The 26,628-nt window shown below is 30.1% G+C and overlaps 1 protein-coding gene across 4 annotated transcripts; it reads left to right on the top strand.

Annotated features, from left to right (window-relative positions):
• The first annotated feature begins 236 nt into the window (after positions 1 to 236).
• Positions 237 to 21,474, top strand: LOC129939949 (organic cation transporter protein). Of its 4 annotated transcripts, none has more exons than XM_056048143.1 (7): positions 237 to 422; positions 8,085 to 8,266; positions 11,585 to 11,768; positions 17,087 to 17,345; positions 17,409 to 17,814; positions 20,158 to 20,664; positions 20,730 to 21,474. In XM_056048143.1, the coding sequence occupies exons 2-7, from the start codon at positions 8,124 to 8,126 to the stop codon at positions 20,866 to 20,868; spliced, it is 1,638 nt and encodes a 545-aa protein (XP_055904118.1). In that variant the 5' UTR covers positions 237 to 422; positions 8,085 to 8,123; the 3' UTR covers positions 20,869 to 21,474. The 4 variants fall into 4 exon arrangements, with proteins under 4 accessions (XP_055904118.1, XP_055904119.1, XP_055904120.1 ...); XM_056048144.1 differs by lacking the exon at positions 237 to 422 and adding an exon at positions 453 to 1,049; XM_056048145.1 differs by lacking the exon at positions 237 to 422 and adding an exon at positions 6,851 to 6,977.
• The last annotated feature ends 5,154 nt before the right edge of the window (positions 21,475 to 26,628 follow it).

A 26,628-nucleotide genomic window follows, 5' to 3' on the forward strand; every position in this document is an offset into this window, starting at 1 on the left:
CCGGCATATCTTTCTATGTCAACATATCTTTCTATGTCAACAAAATAAGCTTAGGTGGATTCATACAAGTGAGGGCGAATCTTTAATAAAAGTTGATCGATTTAATTTTTTGAGCAATAAATTCAACGCACACATACCCTATTGTATCATTGGCATGAATATCTCCATCTTCAAGAGACATTTTTTCGACTCTACATTGGCAAGACATTCAAAGTTAGGGCCATCTAGAATAGTCTACAATGCTTTTGAGTACATAAGTTCAGTTCAGTATGTGATTTTATCGGTTCTTGAGCGGTTATACTCATTCATTTCTGTTTTTTTTTTTTAAATAATTTGGTTCTACTTTGTAAAGCTCGTATTTATAAAAATTATAACATATACATATCGATGTACATATGTATGTATGTTGTTGCAAATTGAATGTGAGTATTTTTTGTTAACAAAACCATTGTTTAATGGGATACATTTTTGTGAAGATCATTATTTCCTTGTTATAAAAAGCTTGTCAAGCAGTCCGTTAATTGTCGAAAATAAGTGCGAAAATAATTTGGCGACATTTATAGACAAATTTATTTTGAATAAAGAAAAACAAAGACCTAGAAAGTTGAAAGCGTACATGAACCTCTTTATTTGCGATCAATTGTGTAGCGCGAGCATATACCGTTTTTTGAATATTGTCTATAATTACGAAGCTTATTTGATGTGTGTGTCCTTAAATACATCCCCAAATAACATAATTTTTTAATTATAATTCTTAAACAGAAACAAAAATTAAGATAAAGTGAAAAAAGTATCTAAATGTTGACAGTCTTTTTAAGTATACTAAAGGTATAAATAAATATCAACATAACAATTTAGCGAAGCCATATTTTGATGTATGCTGCTTTCTCTAGTGCACGCTAAAGTGTCGGTCAAATAGCCGTTGTTCGCGGTTTAATGTAAATAATTAAAAATACATTTTTAATAAATTACTGAAGCAAATTTATGTCCGTGGTTTAATTTTATTACATAAGTTCATTGATACGAACTATTTTGGATCTCAAATTTTGGTGAGACTTTTGTATTTGTCTTTCTCTGGATAAAAAAAATATCAGTTTGTTTCCTAATTGCAATACATACTTTAAAATAATATAAAATAATTGTATTAAACAAAAAAATGTTTTCATAAAAATGCAAATATGCTCATACAAATGTATAATATCTTCATTGAATTTAATTTATAATACTTTCTTGGATAATCCCGTGTATAACTTAAATTTGTATTTACAATTCCAATCATCATGACAAAAACAACATTTTATTCTTGAAAGTTTTGACGAAATATTTACCGATGGGAAGGCATGCATAACGATGTTAATCGAAAACTAATGCGGGCGTAAATATTTAATCAAAACACATTTCAGCTATAGAGAGAGAGTTTACAAAAAAGTTGTCTCATTTTTTAAAACATGTCAATTGAATTAAAAAAAGAAAGGCTTTGAAATTGATTTTTCAATTGAAATTTGTGTGTGCAATATACGGGTATTATTGAGATAAGATATGGAAGATCTTTAGAAGTGCTAAATACTAAAGTTTTTCTTTTATTCTGGAAGTGTTTTTACTATTCAAATTAATTCCATAACCTTAAGAAACTAATGTTAAATTTGAGCAATCGACACTTACGAATGTTAAAAAATATCCAAAGAATGGAAAAAAAGATTACAATAGCAATTTGATGAAGTAAAAGATCATCTGCATCTTTTTGTTTTATGGAAACGATTAAGTGTCCAGTAGTTGTCTAAACTTTCTAAATGCTCAAATTTTCGGAATTACCATTTATTAAAAATACAGGGAATATTATTTTTTTAAACTTATACAATAAAAAATAATTTTAAGAGACGTACAATCCGTTGCATTTATTGATAAACACTTGGGGCATACACTTTTACAAACAATATATCAGTAGAACTGCATTTTTACAATTCGATAAGAAATATTTATTGTCACTGTAGATCGAATATGTACCTTGCGTCTATGCATCTAGCTTTGAAACTATCGTTCTTTGGTGTTTTTCATTTGATCTATAAAATCATTGATAATTAAAGTGCATCATTACACTATAAGTGAATTTTTCTGACTTAAGAGGTATTCGATCTACAGCGAAGATATGTTAAAAATAAATTTAAAATACAAGGAACAATTTTTTTTAAACCACGAAAAATCATCTAAAAATGTGTTTAATCGATTGCATGTTTTTTAGGACAATTCTGGAGAATAACGCTTGACCTAGAGAGATGGTGCTATAAAATTCCACTGAGCTATGGACATTTAAAGAAAAATTATTAAAGTTTACTTGACTTGTAGGAGTTTAAAACGAGCCATTAAGAGCTTACATTTAAATTAATTTAAATAAAGTAGTCACAAAAAAGCACTTTAATGTACATACATACATAAATACATGCAATTAGAATAACGCTTATTTCAAAACTTTTCAGCATGATTTTTGTTCAAACGACTTCCGTACTTTCACTTTACACAATATTAATCGAATTTATGATTTTGTAATGTCAAATGGTATAACAGATGTGCAGCTTTTTTCATGCAGCGAATTGAAATAACTCGGCGTCTTATGGAAACACAATTAAATAAAGGCTGCATGCAGAGCAGCGCTGCACAATGTCTCTATTTCAAAATTCACAAAATCATTGCAGGCAATATTACGAACAATAAAAAATCATCATCTAGCTGGTATCACTGATATTGTAGTTCTTTAAAATAAGTTCTTTGAGTCAAACAAAAGAGATATATCGATTAATATGGCGGAGAGTATACACGTATGTTTGGGTGTAGAACCACATGGAGATGTGCGTGCAGACGATCTGCATGAAACTCTGCATGTTAGCAATCGGTATTGCAAGGTAGGCTCAAAAAATCCTTGGGAGTCATTCCGTAATTTCCTAAACGATAATCGTCAAAACGATTATCATTAACGATATCGTCAATGATTATCATTAACAATATCGTCTCATCAATCGTTTTCAGTACCTATAAGATCATTTAGTTTCTTTCAAATACTTTTATACTATGGCTGAAATGTCAAAATAAACTCTACGAAATATAATGTTTGTTCAATAACTTGAATATATTATTAAACTTCGTTTTTGTCTCTGGGAAATTTAGAAAATTTGCAAAAAATATTGTAAATAAACATGCCAATTTTTTTGTGATGTTTACTGTTACTGTTATTTTTTGTTTTTTTATTTGTTGCCGCAGACTTCCTTTTTGTCTTTGAGAAATTTTGAAAATTTGCAAAAAACATTGTAAATAAACATGCCAATTTTTTTGTGATGTTTATTGTTACTGTTACTTTTTGTGTTTTTATTTGTTGCCGTCGACGATAAAACTTTAATATCAAAATGTTTGTTTCATGTCTAATATTTTTGTAAATCAGCTGCAATAATAAACGCAATTCTGTCCAAAGGAAGGAATATAAGACTTCATTTTATTCAAAATTAACATAGCTTGGCCTACAAAAAATTATTTTGTTTAACCACTTTGGATTAGTGGTTTTTGTTTTGACTTTTATGTATAAAAATAAAATTAAGTGAAATAGAATTAATTCCATTTGATTTAACACCTTTTTTTTTTTTAATTAGCATTAAAATGGTTGTATCCTGTTTCAAAGAGTCTTATTTTTGCTATCTAGATTACCAAAAACAGATTTCTTGGTTTTGTATCTTTTTCTCATACTTGATTGTACATTTAACAATCAAAGGAAGTTTATTTAAATTAAATAATTTTTTTTTGTATTTGTATTTCATAAATTAAAATGGTTTAAGATTTAATTGATAAAACATGGAAAGTTATAAGTAAATAACAAGTACAAGAAGGTCTAATAAGATTCATTTTGAAAAAGTAATGTAAAAATGAACATACTACATCTTCGCTTCCTTGGTAGGCACCAGCATCGACCACCACCACTAGAGCTTCGAATATCACACAATTTCATTGATTGAACGCGTCTGTCTAATGAGAATGTATATGCTATTACAAATTTTCCATGGGGCCCTTCTTTAACTGCTTTTAAGCGGTTGTATCTTGTTTTTTTGTTTTGTTTTAAATTATGATTCAATTGGTAAATGAATTTTAATTTGAGTCTGTTTGTCTTTGTAGTGTTCTTTGAAGTCTATAAAAAGAAATACCTACATAAAGTAATACAAAATAGAAGGTGTACAAATATTTATAAATAAAGAGAAGCGTTAAAAAATGTCATTAGAACTTTAAAGCTTACATATTTCTACAAAGGCGAACAAAAATTATATTAACAAACAGAAAATATTTAATATCAATGCATTTAAGATAATTTTGTTTTTAATTAAATGCATTTTCAAGTAAAAGGTTTCATAAGTTCTTTGGGCCAAACGTTGTAGTGCTTATATTTTTGGGAATATTTTAACGAAAAACAATGGGTTTTCAATTAAAAAAATTGTTAAATATTTACGCAGATAATAAGAAGATCTTGCGCCTTACAAAAATCATTTGTTCTTTTATTGTAGTTACCAGTTCCGGATTAATTTTATTTTTTCAAAATGTTTGTATTGTGCCAAAAAAAAAGTAAACAAGAAATAACGAAACGAATTTATATTTTTTCCACGTTCAATATATAATTGAAGTTGGGTGTCCCAAAATTTAAAAGCATATTTTTAAGATTGCTTGAATATAACATATTATAGCATTTAACAGAAATCCATGATACCATACATTGTTTTTTGTTATGACTCGAGTCACTTAAATTTGTACGCATCAAAATATGCTCAAATATATGTATTTACATTTGGTAAAAAGGAAGTGTTAATACACACTAGTGTGCCCGTGCGGGCTACTATATTCAATTATTGTATATTGGTTTTCAAATGAACTTAAAATATTTTGTATAGTTCCCAAAAGATTTTCGATTTTAAATGTGGATTTTTTTACAAAAACATTGCATATAAAAGTGACAACCCTATAAAATGAATTACTTCTTGTTTCTTCGTTTAACTGTTTTGAATTTTAATTAAGTCTTTTAACCAACTTCAATATTTTTAATTGTCTAGTAAAAATGTTTGGTTTTCGGATTCAAACATAGAATGAAGTAGAAAATAACTTTTAATACACAAATCATCTTATTTATGTACTTTAGAGAACAATGTTGTATTTAAAGGAAAACATACACACCTACATTGAATCAATAAATCTTCCTTACATTCTGAAATGAAAAAAAAGAACTATTTAAACATAAGTATGGCAACCCTGCCATATAAACATTTTAAATATTCTATTTTAATTAAATTGAATCAACTTAAGTAATTTATCAAGGTTAGTTTATGTATTGACTTCTTTTCATTTTTAAACTTTGAAAATTGTTTGTCAACTAATAAAATTCGTGAATAATATATTCAAGATAGTACGTTGCAATATATTAGAATAACTAAATGGTAGTTAAATTTTAAGGGCTGATGATTATTTTGAATAAAACAAAAATTATTTCGGAAATTACAGACATTTCTTTTTATTAGGATAATATTGATATGGTTCAATTATATATGGACCAAATTATCGGCCAAATGGCCGACGCGACCTCGGCAGCATACCTTCACATGATGGTCCAAATTTTCTAAGATTCTTTGGATATTTGAGCAAGTTCGTGCAACCCAGTCGTGCATTTTATTTGTTCTAAAGACCAAGAATATATTTCCTTGTTGTGTAAATTTGTTTCTTAATAGATTTATGCATGTAAAGTCAATTCTCACAAGAAAATTTTTGACTTTTTCTTTTGGAAAAAAGGAAAAAAAGGAAAAACGAAAATATCGTAGAGAGATTTAAATGTAATAATTATAGGTGGATCTGTATTGTTTTAAGAGGGGATGCGATAAATGTTTTTAAAGGTAGAACTTGAATATCTATTGTTACACATTGATTGTTAAACAAATGTTTAAAAGAAGTGAAAGGAATTTTATTTATTAAAGTTTGAGCAGCCACAGCTTTATTCTCTTGACAGTCAATTATTAAATTATGTTCAGATCCAAAATACCTAATTACTGAGACGGGAATCCTTCGTACGTTTTGGAGTTCATTGTCTTATTCTTAATTTTGACATTGTATCCATAAATAGATGTGAAAAGAAACAAAAAAAGGATTGATGGTTTTGTTTCAAAAGCCAAATCATTTGCAGGTGCTCAAATTTTCCTGTTTGTAGATTTTTGTTTTTATTTTGTTTTGTGAAAACATTTGTTTTAAGATAATGTTGTCATTGTGTTGTTAGCAAATCAGTTTGTGGTTACGTTTTAAAAAAAGGATGTACCTACAACATTATTTTATTATATAAATTGATTAATTTAAAATAATCAAAGTTAAGAATTCATCTCAAATTATGTATCAAAGGCATCGGAAGACTCATAAAATTAAGAATGCGAGCGTAATTTATTATAATCAATTAAGTTTTGGTTTCTTTGCAAGCAATTTAAATCATTATAAATAAAATTATTCTACGTGTAGTTAAAGCTTGTATTTCATAATTTAAGTTTGCATTAATTCTTCAATCCAAGTTTGATCAATAAAAATACCCTGTCCCTGAAATTCTTGATTGATGTATTGCAAAATATATACATATTCTTTTAAATGGAATTCACTATGTAACCAAGAAAATTCGCAAGTTCATAGTATGTTCAAGGTCTGGTTGCCATTTTAAGTCAGCCCGACGCACGCACTAACTTGAAATCTGTAGGGACATAGGTTTGGTACTGCAATTCAATACTTCTGCTTGAAAACCAAACCAAGTCATGGCTTAGTCCGAGACCAGTATCCAATGGTTACCAACGCACGTATAGGTAATAAAAACACTTGATGTGTAGGAAAAGATACATATTCAGGTGCATACTTACCCTTTTTGAAAAATAAAAAAAAAATCCTACAGGGTTTGGAGAATCTACTAGAAAAATAAGTCAGAGTAAATCGAAGTAAGTATTTTCTTGAAAAAGCAATAAAGAAATTAGACCTTTAGAGTTAAGTGATTTTGTTCCTTAGAATATTCTTACTTATATTCCACATCTTTGAATACTTCCAGCTTAGTTAAAAAAAAATTCTTGCATGATATTTTAACCTATCACCTCATATTATATAATTGGGGGTGTTTTTCTTTTGTGTTTTCTTAAACTAACAATTTCGAAACGGGTATTTTTTGAGAACTATAAATTTAATTTTTTTTTTGCTAAAACCCCGAACTTTAACTGCAAAATGTTTACCATTTTAACATTTTCAAAGGACTTTTAAAGCTTCGTTCCTTTTTTAATATTGGCACAGTTTTTACCTTATGTCAAAATTTGAAAGCTCTTATTGGAAAGCTCTTTATTTTGGTGACTGTGATGCGTCATTAAAAGCAATCAAAGTTTACTATGATAGTTTTGTTGGAATTTTGTTTGCATATTTCCTGTATGACGCACTCTAATCAATCGTCATGGTCTACCATGTGGGAAGACTATTGATGTACATATATGAAAACATTTGCTCGTTGATAATTTTTCACATGTTTCCTAATTCTATCTATAAATTTGTTTAATCTTGAGAAAAGTTTGATTCGATTTTCATCTTTTACATTGCATTTTTCTAGAGTGCCATTTTAAGCGTTTGGGTATCACAGTGCTAACTAATTTAAAGTGTGTCATTTAAATTACAAAGCGCCAAATGATTTCAATAACTGTCTCTTCAACCCTCTCGTTCGCGGGATAGCGGTTGTATTACTTGAATTTCCATTTAGACAATCTTACTACTACGAAAATAGGTAAATCATTTATCTCTTAAGCGTAATGTGGGCAACAGTACTATAAGAGCCCATAACCCTATAAATTCCAACCGGTCGGTATTAAAGAAGACTCGGTCTTAACGCGAGCTACACAAAAAAATACAAACCTCATACACAAAAGTCCAATGTATAAATCGTTCCAATCGACTATGTACCATTATCATTAATTAAAGAATAAATGAATTATCTTCAGATTTGTTTTGCTTTTTAAATCTGTGCAGATAATGTTACTTATATAAAATCTTTAAATTTGTTTTAATTACAGTGGATTTAAGGGGACAGAAGAAACACAAATTTAGGACCAATGGATTTTGACAAAATTCTAGAAAAATGCGGAGACTTTAACCGATACCAATTTATGATATTGGCGCTATTTGGGATGATTAATGTTATAATATCCATGCACTACTTCACACAAACTATAATAAGTTTTGTTCCAAATCACTGGTAAATATATCACCATTAATTGATTGTTTAGTAAAATTGAGTCAGCTACAACGAATGTATTTATTTGTTTATTTTTAAGAGAAAATTTCAACACAAATATAATTTCTAAAAAGAGGCTGGGATGCAACCCACACTCATAACTTCCCATGTTCAAATGATATGTTTTGTAACAAGTTAATTTTATTTTCATGCAATCTAAAATTTAAGTATAAGTTGTTTTCTCTGAAAAGAAATTCTAAGAGATAAATCAATATATTTGTATAGGAAAACAATGCCTTTAAATATCACAAAACAATAACAAAAATATTTCTATAGCGTGAAACAACTTGGAAGTCTTCCTTTTTCTTTTTTATTCTTAAGATAATCAATTCAAATTTAAATTTTTAGTAGGTATTTTGAATTATATTTGTGTTTTACGAGTAGATTTTTATCTTTTCATGAACTGTTTAATCGCTTAACAAAATATTAATACAGAATTTTGGATAAGATAAATAAAGTTTGAAGTCAATATTTCTTTCTCAACATACTTTTTTACCAATTTTTTTTTTGTTGAAATTTTCTGTTTTTTGTAAAAATATTGCCATTCATTTTTTATCCCAAAAATTATATTAATGTCAACAACAATATTTTGTGCAGCATCAAATAATTTTGAAGTTCATACTTTAATTTTGTTCGAGGTATTGGAGTCGTATTTTCTAAAATAGTATTTTTTTATGACAGGTGAAATATTATGGATACCATCTTAATACTCTTAATAAAATTGAAAAAGAATATTTTATTAGGCTTTAACATTAAGAATTAATAGAATCCAAAAAACTATTTGAGGTCAAAAGGTGGTTTTTAGAATAGAGGTATGTACATTGTGGAGCATAGTTGTCATAATATTTTCCACTATCTTGATAGGAACATAAAATTTGCTTAAAATAAATAAAATAAACAAAAATATCTATAAAAATAACAAAGGTCAACGGGTGTTTTTTGGGTGATACAGAAAAAGAGAAGTATTTTAAGTAAACAAAATATTCTAAGTAAAAAGGTACATAATGCACATGGTTTATGCGTATTTTTCAATAAACATTGATTTTGTGGAGGCAAGAATTATAAACTATATGAAAACTAAAATCCTCTTTTGATTAGATTTGATAAGAATAGATTAGATTTGATTTTAATTTTGATAACGTTGATTAAAAATTTTGTTTATATAGTTTACAAAAAAACAAAAAGCATTACTGCCGTCTGCCTAGTGGACAAATCATAAAAAATAATAACAAAGCTCAATAATATATTTAAAAACTTTGATTTATAATTCGACTTCTATAGAGAAGATCTAGCCTTAAGAATTAATATAATTTTTAACTTCCATATTGTTAAGCAAGAGTATAACTTTATTTTGCGTCAGTATTTTGCTGCCAAAGTATTCCTTCTAATTTCTTCAAGAACTGGACATCTTCCCACAAAGTGTAAAACAAATCCCCTTTCCTTTAAACAGCACAATGAGCATATATGGTAAGTCATCTCTATGAGGCATAAAGTTCAGCTGCATAACTTTACCTCTCAATTTAACCATCATTTGACAATGCTATTATCGTCCCTAAAATAATTCCTCTTTTCCAAGTTGTGATTTAGTCGACAGTACAGCTGCCTGTATAGTATATAGATCCTGTGGCGTCATTCAAATATTTCTCTCGTTGAAGTCCACTGCGGAAATGAGCTGGTATAAAGAAGATTTTCAATCATCCTGATTATTACACAAAAGGTTAAGTTCCATTCCACGTTCTCTTGCCAAATTTATCCACACCAACTTGTTTTGGTTGGTTTTACTTAAAGCGCTACTATCTTTGAAAGCCTATTATTGCTCATCTTTACAACTCTAAAGATATAATCGACTTGCATTCTTAGGGTTCATATGAACATAGGTGATAATCCCGATTCAAACATAATAACAAAGTTGGGTGTATTTGACTTGAACTTTCTGCTTTGTGCTATACTTTTGTTATAAAAACATCTTTTCAAAGTTGCCCTTATTGCACCTTTAGCCTTAACTAGTTTCTCTCTTAGATGAATGTCCATGCTCAAATTTTTCGTTAAGTGAACTAAAAGGTATTTGAATTCCGAGACAACTTCAATGACCTCTCCATTATAGAACCATTTTTCTTTCGCCAAATTGCGGCTTCCTCCTCGTTCAAAAATAAAAATTTTGGACTTATTAAGATTCACCATCAAACTCCAAAGCTGACAATATTGTATATATATATATATAGATTCTGAAAAACTCTTTCGAATTTCCATGACATTCCGTTATTATAGAGCCTTTAGATAAGCGCATTTCTATCGATCTTGTCTTGCATTTATTCATGAATATTTCTGCGATACTTTTAAGGGTAAAAATGTGGTCAATCATCGAATAACCTGTCATAAAGCCTGCTTGAAAATCCTTTAGGAACTTGTTTTCTTCTATCCATTTATTGCAATCCTCTTGTGTATTTACTTAAAATTCAATTACATATTTCAAATTTTATAACCGATGCCCGAGTATATGTACTTGTATTTATTACAGTCAACTTTGACTACTAGTAAAATTTTATGAAAAATCGAATTGAATTTTTTATACAAATAAGAAAAACTTAAAAAAAACAGTACATATTTACTCCTTTCAAACCCTCTTTCCCTTTCCTAGTGCTCACACTGTATCTACATAATAAGGGAAATATATCCCTTTGAGTGTGCGCTTATTATACAAAACAAAAAAAAACATATTTACTAAAACTTTACATTTATTTTTTAAACAATGCTACTAAAATTGGTAAAAATTAATTTTCGGCTAAAAATCTCGGGGACAACAAGAGAAATTGAAATCAAAACTATTTTATCATTTGGTAAATATTGTTGCTAACTTTATTTCTTTAAGAAAAATTTAATTACAACTTTTTTTTACAAAATACGAAAACTAACCTAAATAACAAAAAAAACTGATATGAAATGGTTTTCTACTTACATATGTATTATAAGAACAAAAAGTGATATTAACTGTTTTTAATATTTTGTTAAAGTTGTAGACAATTCGGCAGACGTATATGGAAGGGAAGGGATGTGAGTCGCATTCCAGCCTCATTTTTTGAATAGGATTAGTATAAAACAACTCTAGTTGTTTCTTAAAGAAAGATAGATTTACTTAACTGCTTGATTAATTCATCCTATTAGACGATGAAACCTTGGACTTCTTCTTTGAAAAGGCTTCACATTAATCAGACATTGATTAATATCAAATGAGTATATGTACATATATCTTCAAATACTTCTGTTTTCTTATTTTGATAGGTGCTACCATGAAAAACTAGAAAATAAGTCATTCACTGAAATTTCTGCAATTTATTCCAAGTTTGAGAGACCATCATGCACAAAACTACATGATATTGAGGGTTACAATGTAACTCCTAGCAAGGAACCGTGCACAAAGTGGATATACGAGTATGATTATGATTATAGAAGTATGAATACCGAGGTGAGTCAAACGATCCAAATTATCAAATTTCCTTCAAAACATTATTCATTACTTACTATTTTTTTTAATAAACCGAGAGACACATCTTCGATTTTGCTGAAAATATTTAGCTTATACTTTATCAATAATAAGAAATACTTTTAAGAACATCGAGTTTCTTACCTTGTACTCATGTTTAAGAATCTATAACTTAGTTTCAATTTATCAAACACTTTGTTTTCTTTTATTTTAAAGTTTTTATTTTATTTCAATAAAGAAATATGTTAAATAAAATTTATTAACGAAATCATTTGTTACTAACAATTTAATTGTTTAAATCTTAATAACACTGCCCCATCTTATATCAATTGTTTAATATTAAGTTCATATTCTCTACTTCATTTAAGAGTTAATACAAAATTAAAAACATAACACTGCCCCCATCTTATATCAATTGTTTAATATTATGTTCATATTCTCTACTTCATTTAAGAGTTTATACAAAATTAAAAATGCTACCATTATCACTACTATGTAAATTAAGAGGCGATGGTCGGGCCTAATCCTGAAACTAATTTTTTCTTATTATGATGAGTTTCCTACATACCTACCAGGAACAAGCATGACATTTTCGATAGAGGAAGCTCTATAAATAAATCAAAAATAAAAACTAAGCACCTTTTTTAAATTCTTTTTTTATTGACTTCAATCCTCTAAATAAAGTGTTTTCTATTAAAGGTGGGTTGACTTCAAAATTGAGTAAAACAAATTGTATATGAGTATCAAAAATGTTTTATCTTCATTTTTCATATCAATTACATAGTTTCATCTGGCACTGCCGTGGCTTTGTCAAGTGGAACGCATTTAAAATATCCACTTTTCGATGACTTTGAGGGGCGCTATGGTTTTCGGCACATTCGCAAAGTCCTACTACCTAAGGAAACCCTAAAAGAAAAATATAAAGGGGCCAAATCCCGTGATCTTGGTGGCCAATTCACGTCACCTCGGCGCAAAACAAACCGATTGCGCAGAACATCAAGCTATGTTTCACGAAGCTCTGTTGAGGTAAGATGGATTTTGTATGGGTGCAGGACTGCAGACCCAAGATACGACAAAAATTCAACATTCCTTTTGACGGAAAACAAAACAAACAATATGGCAACTACAAGTTGTCAAAATCAACCCATTCCTATTGGAAAACCATAAAAATCCAAAATACAAAATAATGTGAACAATATTGTAAGCTAAATCCATTTAAAAAAAGGTTTTCAAAACATTCTATAACAAATGTATCCTCCTTTCTTTTAATAGTTTTATTCTTTTAAGACAAGAAAAGCGGACGCGGTCGTTAGTTTTAAAGTTTTGATTAGTTTGCAGATCACATCTTTATTTGTTGTTAAACTCGTTTATATGTCTCTGTTTTTTCAACATTTTCATTATATTTAGAACTGAAAGTTTTTTATGCAAACAGAACATTTTCACCAAAACATTGCAATAAAATGCGACCGGCAAATAAAAGTCAAGGTTAACAATATAGCTTATTTGTTTGTATACATCTTGTTTTGATTGAAAGATGTCGAGTACATCGCTTTTTAACGGTGTTTATATTTTAAGAATGTTTCGGTCTCCCAACATATATTATAATTTTTTTCTTCAAACGATCAAACCGAAAATGGTTAAAACAACTTTCTATTGCACAAAATTGTTTAAAAACTCCCAGCATTGAAACTCTTTGTTTTCTGACAGTGATTAATGGCAGCCAAATTAAATCATACAGGTTCTTATAAGAGCAGAATCAATTAAATTTTGCAATCAGCGGCCGATCTATGTCTCTATTCCTTAATTTGCTGCCTAGTTTCATTGCAGCCTTAATTCCACATACAAAATTTTCGATATATTAACTACTAGCCAACCCGTGCTCGCGTTGCTTCGCAAATTGTAACCACGAACATTTTTTGAATATTAGTATTAGCATATGAAAAAATTTCTCAATGGGACTGAGTATATTTTTTACAATAATATTAATTTTAATTTATATGTATATACGTACCGTATGTAATTAGATTTCACACTTGAAAAAAAAAGTTTGTTCATGTTGTGCATATTATAAACTTTTTTTTTATTTTAAAGCCTCCGGATTTACAATATTTGCAGTTATATTACTGCGAGGAAGAAGTATGTATTGATTGCTTTTTGAGCCTACCCTGGAAAGAGCAACATAAAGCTGACCATGAGAAAAAAAAAATAAAAAAAAACACTTCCTTACCGAAATTAAAACTTAAGTAAAATATTACGTAATAAAGGCCAAGCCGCATGTGAAAACAAACAAAACCATTTCAATTTTTAAGTTGAAAACAGAACGAAATTTTAGTCTATTTTCTTCTTTTCTTTCTTTTATTCATACCTAGAAAAGTTTTTTTGCAACCGAAAATATGGTTTGCGTTAAAAAAAAAAACAAATGTGTGTTTTAAAGTTCTCATACATCTATAGGTATGCGTGTGTAAATATCCATAGACACACTTTTTTATTCATCTAAGAAGAATTTTAATGTGTTCACTTACTCGAACCAAAAAAATAAAAAAGATCTAATATTTCTTTAGATAAACCGGCATTTCATGTGCACCGCACTGTTGTTAATTAAATGTCCATAGTAACTTAAAAAAAGAGCCCCCACTGCTCAGCGATGTGACAAAAAAATAATGTGTGTGTGTAGGTAGTTGATGAACTATACAATACAGACAAATTGAATATGTAGGTAGGTACACTTGTGGTCATACAATAAAGTCATTTTTATAGAATAAAATCTACAAATCCATATATTAAATACAAATTACAACAAAAACAAAATGTACCTATTCAAATTCTAAATATTTATAATAACAATAATAAAAAAAAAAACGAACAAAAATAAATTCCATTACAACAATAGTCATTTCTTTAACAAAAAATTAATAATTTATAAAATAAGTGTGGCCATATAATTAAGTCACCCGAAAAAAAATTAAAAAAATATGAAGAAAAAAAATATTTTTTATAATTTTTTAAACGCACCGTTAATATTTTGTAGGATAGCCTTTCTGGTTTGATACCGCAGATATTCTCCTTGGCATGGAGTCCACCAAACTTTTTCATTGCTCTACGCCAATATTTGTCCACTCTTCCTGCAAAATACTCCAGATAGTAGTCTTGCTGGTTGGTTTTTTGCAGCAACTTTTTTTTGAGAATGCCCCACAAATTCTCTGTGTTGTTTAAGTCCGGTGATTGCGCTGGCCACCCCCAAAACATTAAGTCTACGCTCTTCAAGGAAAGATTTTACAACTCTTGGCGTGTGTTTGGGGTCATTATCATGCTTTAAGATCCATCCTTTTGGTAATTTCTTTGATATGGAGTTTCAAATCAAAAAAATGGGGTGGCGCAACAGTCCGTTGTGAACCAGGGTATAGTGACTTACAACTCTCAACCATTCCTGTGTGCGAGTACTGTTGTCAGGAATGGAAGGGACCTACAATTTAAGGCCGAATCCGAACGGCTAGTTTGAGAAAGCACTTTTTCATGACAAGAATTACTCTTGAAGGATTTGTCAATTCCTCGCAAGAGGCAGTACCCGCGAAAATTATTTTTTTTAAATTAAGGTGGCACAGGCAGGGATTGAACCCAAGACCCCTTGCATGACAGTCCAACGCACTTTTTTTTTTTTTGTTTTTTAAATTCATTTTTATTATAATTACAAAAATTCATAAAACTAGCCTAATTATCCATAACTTAAAACTAACTTAATGGTCCCATACGGACACTCTAAGCTAAACTATTACACTAATTACTAATGCCTTTCGGCCTTAAGATCTATTTTACTTCAATTTAAATTTTATTTGTTTTGTTTTTATTAGAAAATTTTGAAAAAAAACTAATATCAATAACCTTTTTTATTTATTTTTACTTACAAACTACTTAAAATAAGGTCCTTAAATAAAACTTAAAACTAACTTAAACTACCTATTCTACCTATAAACTACTTAAAACTAGAACAACCACAGCAGCAAATCTAACTACCTAACATTTTTGTTTTCCATATTTTGTTGTCTATTTTTTTATTATTTTTTTTTTTAATCCATGTTTTTTTTTAATGTTCTTTTTTTTATTTTTTTTTTTTTTGTATTTTTTGTATTTTTTTTTTCTATTTCTTTTCGTGCCACCATGCCTATTCTACTTAAAACTAAACCCTAAAACTATAAAACAAATATGTAAGCCGGCCAAGGCTTAAAACCCCATCCCCACTACCCAATATCAAGTGCCGATTGAAGCCACCAAAACTGGTTCTCCTGCTTCACCCTATCAGTTCGGTCCCGTTCGGACACAGCCCTACTGAACCGAAGGAGCTCTGCTCCGCCTTGTGCCATGACGTCCCGATTGTACAGGAGTCGCCTATCCACGGTTCTTCGTCTGATGTGGTAGATTAACGGAATTGCCAATCTATCCTGTATCAGACCGCATTTGTCTAAAAAGAGGAATGCCTCTCGTCGTTCGGATAGAACGCCCCGAAAATTAAATTGTTGGTCGAAGACATAGCTCTTGCAATGTGACCTCGAACGAGTTTTATCACGAAATTGTCCAACGCACTAACCATCATGCTACGGGTACTACTGATATGGAGTTTAGTCAATATTATATTGAATGATACTAATTTTTGTTTGGACTGTGCCGATAGCACGACGACTACAACCGTCTATCACGTAAAATGATATTGTTGGTTCGGTTGTTGTTGGCATAACTATTTAATTAATAAAAACACAAAAACTCACTATTCTCAAATGTTTAATTAATTGTATTTTCGTACATACATACATGTAAAAGAAAAAAATCCTTCAATGCGTATTTCTAATTTTTAATAAAGTATCAGTAAATTTAGCCAGATCGGAGATTGTGCCAGTCTCTCTACTTAAAAATATCACTTTTATATTTAGTTTGAACCTATAAAGCTGTTCTTTTAATACATTTTACTTTTGAACCTTAGCAAAAAGATATCTATTGTTCTATATTATCTAAATTGAGAAAATATGTAAATTAAAATAATGCGATGTTCATACAAAACTTTCATAAAAATACATTCGGAAATTGTGCCAGTTTTTCTACTTAAAAAGATTACATTTTGAGTTGTTATATTTTGAACCATAACAAAAAGATATCTTTTCTTTTATACGAGTATTATCTTATATTGAGAAAATAAATTAAATACGTTTTCGATTCTTGCCGTACTAGTAATTAAGTAAAATTATACGTAGTTGAAGTTATATTTAAATTTTTAAAACAAATAAGCTTACAAATTTTTTTTTTTATTTTAGTTAAACTGGGTGTGTGATTCCGCTTATAAGGCACGAATCGGCCAATCGATGTTTTTTGTTGGATCGGTTGTAGGTACATTATTTTATGGTCTATTATCAGATAAAATTGGTCGATTGCCTGCATTGATATTATCCAACTTGTCGGGATTCATTGGAGATTTTTCAACAATTTTCACAAGAACACTGCCAACATTCACACTATGCAGATTTATTTCCGGTTTGGCAGCTGATACGAACTTTTACTTAATGTATATAATGGGTGTGTTTTTCCAACATATTTTTTTTCCAACGATGTTTATGATAAAATTTTATAAACTTGCAGTTTTGGAATACATAAAACCATCAATGCGTACCTTGGGTCTCAATTTAGTTGTAGGCTTATTTTATTGCCTCGGATTGGTTTTCACACCGTGGCTAGCAGTTGTTGCTGGGAGCTGGCAACGTTATTTACTAATGACTTCATTGCCAATTTTATCCGTTAGTTTATTTTACTTTATAATACAAGAAAGCGCACAGTGGCTAGTAACACGGGATGACTTAGATGGTGCAATAAGGCGTCTCAGAAACGTAGCAAAATTTAATGGAAAAAAAGTTACCGAAGAAGACTTTAATGAATTTAGAAAATACTGTGAAAAACAAAAAAAGAAGGGCGAAAAGCAGTCAAATTTAATTGATATGTTTAGGACACCGAGAATGAGAAAACATACTTTAATATTATTTTTTAAATCGTAAGTATAAATATTAAACTCATTATATATCTCAATAACTTGAATCTTTATTACAATACTACAAATCCTATAAACATTTAAAGGGATTGAGTGTTAAATGCATAACTTGCAAAGGGCAGCATATTTCACGAATCAATTAACACAAGCTAACAAACAAAAAAATGTTTGCATTTATTTTACGATCTTTCTATTAGGTATATCCTTAAACATGCCTAATCCTTATGACTTCTCCGAGTAATATTATCAAGAACGTGTACGGTCCCTGATTTGTGAAAAGTATATTCAATCCTTTTTAACAAAAATGTCTATAACTTTTAAAAGATAGCAATAAGTGAGATTTCGTTGGATAGTACTAGTGGTAAATTTTGTTCTATCAGTATCTTTAATATGAGTTACGCAAGGATATTCGTTATAGTCAACCTTTTTGTTTTTTACCCAATATGATGTAAGAGCTTGGTTCACTACTCCGAGTAATATTTTTATAAAGATATTCTATTTCTGATTGATTTGTTAAAAATGCTTTTCTTTTATTGTCAAATAAAAAACAATCACAATTCATTAACTTTGTAACTAGTTCTATAAATTTGTTCGTTTTTTTCTTCTCAGCTATCCTAGATCTCAATACTTACTAAGATAGTTCAGAGATTACGGTCAAACATCATCCAAATCAATTGAAACTATACCGGTTTTTGATGAAATTAATGTACCAAATCTGCTCTTGACTTGTTTAATTGTTGCAACACATTGCTTGAATTCTTTTTGTATATCAGTTTTCGAAATTTATTATTTACTCCCAACTTTTAAGTACTTAACGCGCATTCGTCCTTGAAAATTAAATAAAGCAACGCATTTATTCTAACATTTTTTTCTAACAAGGTTATAATTCTGAAGAAGTACCCTCAGAACCATGTCTGTCGATATTGTAATTTATCCGCTACTGATTGATTGAAGAACAAATTGTAAACGTACATTCTGAAATAATAACGTCGTTCTAAAATGCTGTTGTCGTGGCATTCTTTATCGTTTCAGATTTTTAAAAATCTTAAATACAATTTTCGCCCCCAAAAACTAAATTGATAAGCAGAAAATAGTGAATTATAGATACCAAAGCTTTGAAAAAATGATGAGCAACAATAGTATAAAAACTACTTACATACTTCTTAATAAAAGCACTTAAACATTTTGCCAAGTCAAATGTATTTTTAACGCCCTAGCATGCAGGTTTTGCTCTTCCAGGAATTATCCAGTTCTTACTAGTACTCGGTACGTATTTGACAGAACTAAAGCTTAGTACTTCTGTGAAGAAATCAATAGCTACCGATCCGAGTACTAACAACTGGACCAGACAGTTTGATGTTTGCTTCAAATTGATAGGACTAGGTTCTAGTACTTGTGTGAAGGACTAATAGTGGTTCTAACACTAAATTGAAGAAATTGACCGTTATCGTAAGTTTTACGATCAAACGATGATGTGAGACTAATGGGTTTGTAGTCTTCAGCATTTGTGTGCCTAGGCTAACCAGGTCTTGGAATTTAAACTCCTCTTACCTGACAGTTAATTCTGTTGTGATAATTTCTAACTTGTCGAGCGCAGATATACATATTCCCCGAATCTAAAAGTTTTTACTTGTTTGCTATTTCTCTCTTTAATCTTTGGAAGTTTGTATACATGATATTCCTAACGTACTTGCTTGTTTGACCAGGTGGTTAGTAAGCCCCGTTGCCGGTCCCTCCACTGCTTTATAGGCTACCTAGGTTGGTTTTATGATCGGTGGTGCCGTGGTGGTCCTACTAAAAGCTATTGAAAAAAAAATAAAACTCATAGTTTACAAACCGAATACATAGTAAAATAGTATTTATGTTCTGTAAATACTATTTTTACTATGTATTGGGTTTGTAAACTATGAGTTTTTTTAGTTTTGCTATTTATCCAGAATTCCTGAATCAGGGTTCAGTAATTTTGTCCATTAGTCTACTGTCACTGTTGGGTCTCTCTTTGCCCAAGTTCAAGTTAAAATGAAAAATTATTGAGATGTGAACATCAATTAGCTCTTATGGCATAGTAGTCTAGACTTAAAAATCTATGTATTTTTTCCGATGAATTTGTCAAAAAGTGTATTTGATACCCCTTTAACTCACCAATATTATTTTGCTTCTGTTCAAAATAAGAGGATTTGTTTTTGTATTAATTAAACTTTCGACCAAAAATTCAGCTTTGTTAAAAATTTTCCGAATTAACCCCTTTATTTAATATCACAATTTTCCTAGACTACCTATATACATACATAAATACATCATGTTTGTATCCACTGCGAATCTACCAACTCTTCTTATTTTTTCTAGAATGGTTATAACCCTGTGTTATGATGCAGTGTCAAGAAATGTGGAAGGAATGGGAGTGTCTCCTTTCGTGATGTTTTCACTAAGCGCGTTAGCAGTTTTACCGTCCAGTGTGCTGTTGATACTGCTTCAAGATAAAATCGGTCGCAAGGGAATGGCATCTTCATCGCTATTAGTTGGTGGCATTTTCACAACTGCAGCTGGCATTGCAATTGCTTACCAAAAGCACAATCACAACGCAACACTCTTAGCTGGATTAACAATTGCTGCCCGCTTTGGAGTGGCAATATCTTATGAATCCGGCTCTCAATATGCTACTGAGTTGATTCCAACGTGTGTTCGAGGCCAAGGTGTTGCAGCTGTCCATGTGGCTGGTTTTGCAGCTTCATTTATGGCGCCATATATTTTGTACTTAGGTACTTATTTCAAGGCAGCTCCGTCAATAATACTGGGAGTTTTATTTTTTAGTGGATCTTTCGTGTGCCTTTTACTGCCCGAAACTTTGAACAGGTATGGTATAAAAACGTAATATTGTTAAAAAAAACTTATTCGGTTTTATGTTCTCATTTACACAGAACTCTTCCTAAGTCGTTAGAAGAAGGTGAAGAATTCGGCAAGGGCGAGCGCTTATTAGACTTCCCATGCCTTTCCAAGCGAAATAAGGAGACAGACGAGTCTCCCGAACAGGTTGAAGCTGATGTTACACCTGTCTAACAGTATTTTTATGCATAAGGTTAATACGTTAAAAATAGTATTTTTTAAGTGAGATTATGCAATATTTATAAGGTATACATGCACACTTAGAATATAAATACAGTAAAACCCGTTTCTCTCTCATAAGAGCCTATTTCGCAGAAGTATATTAATATGTAATGTTAACCACCTAACCAATAGGTCAGTAAGACTGTATTTCCTTAAAAATGTGAATAAAAACATTTTGAGTAGCTATTGCATTTCAAATCTTCCTTGGTGTTTACTTGAACTTGAACACACGATTCGAAAACTGGTGTGTAAATATAGAAAAATGTTTTATTTTAATTTTTTGAAAATTTCCGACATCTTGTTTTTTTTTTTTCTTTTAATTTGAAAATTTCAAAATTGTCATAATATAATAAGAGTGAAATATGTATATATTTTACAAAATATGGAGATAAGTGCGTATGTCCCTTTAAGTAGGGGTTTCCGGGTTTTACTGTAGTAAATTAGACATTTTACAAATGCTTATCGATTAAGAAGTGAAAATTAGAATTCCTTGTAAAGTTTGTACTGTAAAAACATAATATGTAATAAAAATGTGGCATACGATTTATAAAAAAAACATATGAACGTGCTTAATTTTGTCTTCTTTCCTATTTTCCTTCATCGCAGTAGGTTAACAACAACATTGGCCACTCCGTAAAACTACAATTCGACAGAAACTTCTAGATTTGTATAACTCCAGATCTTGAAATTAAGACTCTCAAGCGTGTACCAGGCGGAACTTTTGGCGATAAAAGAAGAATTGTACTGGTTTAAAAAAACGTGATATCAACATCTGATATGCGTACTTTCTCAAGACGTTATCAAATCTCTAGACTCTGTCTCTACAAACTCTATAACAGTACATAACTGTCGAACATCTCTAATGGAGGTGGATCAACAGTTTAATATTCAACTTTACTGGGTGCCGGTAACTGTAAGGCAGATGTGCTCATCAGGAACAGTACAGTACAACCCATTCTACCACGTTTGGCAAATGCTGGCATATCAATTGCTACATGTAAACTATTGCTAATGCAGGACGCTATGAAGAAGGCAAACACCAGGTGGAACAACACCACCACGTGTAAGGTCGCAACAAATATCTGGCCTAGTTCTCTAAAGAAATAATGAACATTATTGGTGTACCTCAAGGCTGTTACTGCTTATTGTATTTATTAATGATTCGACAAGTCTCTGATCTAAATTAAATTCTTCACAATTCTCTACAATAACAAATGTAGAGTTATGACTTATTCCAAATCCCTTGTGTCTTGAATACCAGATTGATAGCTACTTTTTACGAAGAGTATATTACCAAAAGAGTTCCGTGTGATTTTCGAAGCTATTATGTACATATATACATTGATCATATAATTTCTAGGTCTAACTCAATGTTCGGTTTTATAGCTAGAAATTTAAAAGGTTTCGACGATCCTTATGCCCTTAAAACAGTATACACGAGTGGTGCAAGACCGTTGCTGGAGTATTATAGCGTTATAAGAAATCCTTACACCCACTCAAGTATCCTTCGTATAGAAAAAATTCAAAGAAGATTTACTAAGGTTGCCTTACGTAAAACTGTTGGTTCTTTAAATGTTCCATGTTATGAAAGTACATATTTCCTCATCGACCTAAAACCTTTTTTTTAGGAAGAGAACTAAATTCTATGTTCTTTGCTTATGATGTCCTCAATTCTATAACTGATTGTCTGGTGCTATTGTCAATAATGAATAGAAATGAAATTAAAAGAAAATCAATAAGTTCTTTGCTAATCCTTTAACATATATTTAACTTAATTAATTTAGTTGTTTAAAAATGAATATTATGTACGTACATACAATATTTAAAGGTAATTTTAATGGTAGTCTTCAGAAAGTCTAGTAACTTGAAAGACGTTAACAAATAAATAAATAAATACATAATTTCACAAAAAGTTTACTAAATGAGCCATATGTCAAAAACGTACCACTATTTTCTAAAAGGGTAGTTCGTTTTCATCATAGAATAGATATATGTACAGTAGTTTGCATAAATATCTGGACGAAACCTTTTTCTAACTATTGAACCTAGACTTTGTTAAATTATCGTTAAATAACGGCTAAAAAATAATGTGCAAAACAAAGAATATGTTTTTAGTTATATGCATGCCAAATTTTGTATTGTTCTCTTTTTGCTCATAAAAATGCATGTAAACAACGAATTTTTCTGTGGTATATGTACAAGTATTTTGATAGAATCTTTGTGTACCTGTTTTTATACTTTGCACGTGAAAAGAAAGCAACTTATGCAATATTAAACTTTATTTGCAGTTAAACGTTAATAAAAAAATAAAATTTGATCAAAAATTACTTAAAACCATGGTTAAAACAGTGGAGTTAAGTTTGGTTATCAGATCTTCCATTGTACCAAAGTTTAACGTTGGAATGGCAATAAAAGGCATTGCAAATGAGTTTAATATGTCTCGTCAAACTGTATACTATCAAATTAATAAGTTTAAAAAGCATAATGACATAAGAAACTTAAAAAGATCAGGTGCTAAACAACGCCCACTTAAGACAGAATCGTTTTACGGGAATTTAAAAAAAAATATTTTTATGAAGCCTCAATCTGCTGCAGATAAATGGAATTTGACGGCCAAGAATCCAATCAGTGAGCGTACTGTCCGACGACGTTTAAAAGAAGGAGATTTCAAGACAGTTAAAGTTAAAGACGTACCGTACATATCAAAGGTAAACAAATTTAAAAGACTGGCCTTCGCAAAAGAATATTTGCACAAGCCAAAGGAGTTCTGGAGAAGCGTTCTATGGACAGATGAAAGGTCCTTTGAGTATAACTCATCAAAAAATATATTTTTTGTAAGATTGCCAAAGGTAGTAAGGTAAAAAAAGGCCCGTTTGTCAAAAAGTGAGCCACGGTGGAGGCTCTGTCATGTTCTGGGGATGCGTAGCTTATAATGGACTGGGTGACGTGGTTCCTATCATGCTTATTGGCGAATCATTCATCAATTGCTGAGGTAACTTCCCTTTGGAAAGAGATATCTCCAGATATTCTTCAAAATTTAGTGGACTCAGTACCGAGACGCCTTCAAAAAGTTATTGAAGACAAAGGAGGTTATACATTTTACTAAATTCTTCATTTCTTTATTTTTGTCAAATTTAAACTTTGTTTTCTTAATAATGCATACTTGTCAAAATACTTATTCCAACGAGTGAAATCAATAATTTATTTTTATCTTTTTAAGTTTCTATGAAAAAATATTTGTTTGACTATTTTAAAGATTGTGTTATACATACATACATATATAAAAAATAAAAAAAATAAACAAACATTCTTTATAAAGAAATTAAAAATGCACGGTTTTTGTTTCGTCTAAATACTTATGCCGACTAGTGTATAGATATTCTGTTTCAATACATATATAAAAAGTATTTTAACTTTTTCTTAAAGGATACGCTTTACAAAATTTTAGGGGAATCTTTCATGAAGTTAGACGTAAGTATGTATTTAAATTTATTAATTTGAAAACTGGGATATTTGTAGGAAAAAAGAAGATTGCAACCTTTTTGAAAGACTTAATTTCCTAACAAAATGTCTTATTAAAGATATTTAAATAATAAGCAATTACTCTTTATTCTAATCAAAACATTGTAATAAGAGGCTGGGATGCGACACACCTGATAGTAATTATTGAATGAATAGATAAGTATGCAATTCAAAACTTAAGTTTAATACATTTTATGCAAAGATGTATGTGGGGGGGGGACTAAGTAGAGGAATAAAGGTTTTCTTAAATCAAAAGGAACACTTGTTTTAATAGTTCAATAATAGTATAGTTTTAATTCACTTTAGTTTTTAAATAATAATAGTTTTAGGTTTAGTAATAGGGATATTTAGTTTAATAAAAACTAGATTTAGTTTAATAAAAGTAAATTAGGATAACAATTTAAATTCGTGGCGTTTTCGTTTCGTCTTTCGTAGCTTCTCGTCGTCACCGTTCAATTGAATTGTGTTCTTGTTGGTTATTGCTGTTGGTCGTTCAAGTTCGAATTATTTGGTTAGTGTTGCCGTTGTTGCTGTCATTCTTTGAAAGGACGGACTAAAGGGTCAATTGCTAGGCACATTTTGCCTACATGTATTTGTGGAGTTAAATCAATAAGTTTTTATAGGATATCACTGTTTTTTTTTTTAATATTACCAAATATCATTTTTAGTAGTTTTAAGTTGTTTTTTGCAGGTGTTCGTTTTTTTATAAGAAAATGTCAACTCATTTCCCACAAATTAATAATTAAATACACTAATTTTATTTAACAAATTTTAGTAGTATTTTTGGAAGGGTTTTATTTTTTTTAAACGGTCAATAGGATTTTATTAATTCATAATATTGATAACACTAACAACATTTTTCATAAAATGAAGCAATTTTAAATTCATCAAAATTATTTATTACTGAGATATTTAAGTAGAAAAATCCCTGCAAGGACACATTTTCAACTTTGTAAATTATTTTGTTAACCATAAAATAATGATTATCTTATAAATTCGAAGTTATAGGATGTATTGGTGGCAGTCACATAATGAATCCAAGGCCAACAGAAAACGAAATCATGTTCTTCAATTCTAGGGGAGAAAATGCATAAATGCAATGATCGTAAGTACTTTTTACACCAAATCAAAGTAGTGACTGTATGTACCTTATCAACCCTATTACAAAACTTAATACTTTTTCTTTTATTTCTGCTCTGGTAAGTCGTAGTCAAGATAATGATTTTGCATCGTTCTCTTATGTTTTGAAGATCGAGTTATTTGTTCTGATGAGTCTGGTCCATTGGGTGATGGTATTGGGGGTTTGAAAACTCCTGCTGGAACCCTTTTAACGTGTTTCAGTGTTCGGATTTTGAACCGTTACTTCAGATCATTTTAGCTCAATCACTTTGTAAGTCATTGTTTCCAATGTTGTGGCAAGTTTATTAGTAACCACTTGGCGTTTCATAATAACATCTTTTCTTCAACATCATTTACTTTAGCATGGCGTTTACTATCTGCATAGCACTGTAGTGGTCACCCTATGACTCCGAAATCATCACCATCATTACTTGAATGATTGCTTGCAGACTTAATGTAAGGTTTAGTATAAGCTTAATATCGTAATTAGCTCTCCGCAGTCTGCACACGCACAGTTACCATTTCTAGTTGTTTGACTAAACAGAGTCAGTCGTTGATGATTCGCCCAACAGTTAACACCTAGATAAGCTCTTAAAACTATCAATTGTTATAATGTGATCTAGATTAAGTTTAGTAAATAAAATTGGATTTTTATATATAACTGTGAAATCAGAAATAATAGTTTCAATCGCCGTACCACATCAGCACTTTCCCTTCCACTTTTCCATGACATCTTGATCTCGCACTTCGTTATCTATATTCGAAAGCTACTGAATGGAGGGCAGTTTATCACGAATGTTTCTGTTAAACATAAGTTCCGCAGGTGTCTTCAGAGTGGTTGAATGTGGGTTCGAATAGGACCTACATTAGCAGATAATCTTGCAAGTCTTCTTACCAATTTCCTTTCTCATTTTGATAAATGGTTAATCTCTTTTGTAAGAATCGATTTTGGCGTTCAACTTCCCCTTTTTGCTGAGGCCAATATAATAATATTATATACATTATACATATATATATACCGTTATCAGCTGTAATTAAAAAGAGGCAATCCAAATCGTGCAAAAATCCTTT

The sequence above is a fragment of the Eupeodes corollae genome, chromosome 1 (genome assembly GCF_945859685.1).
Source record: "Eupeodes corollae chromosome 1, idEupCoro1.1, whole genome shotgun sequence".
NCBI classification, from domain to species: domain Eukaryota; kingdom Metazoa; phylum Arthropoda; class Insecta; order Diptera; family Syrphidae; genus Eupeodes; species Eupeodes corollae.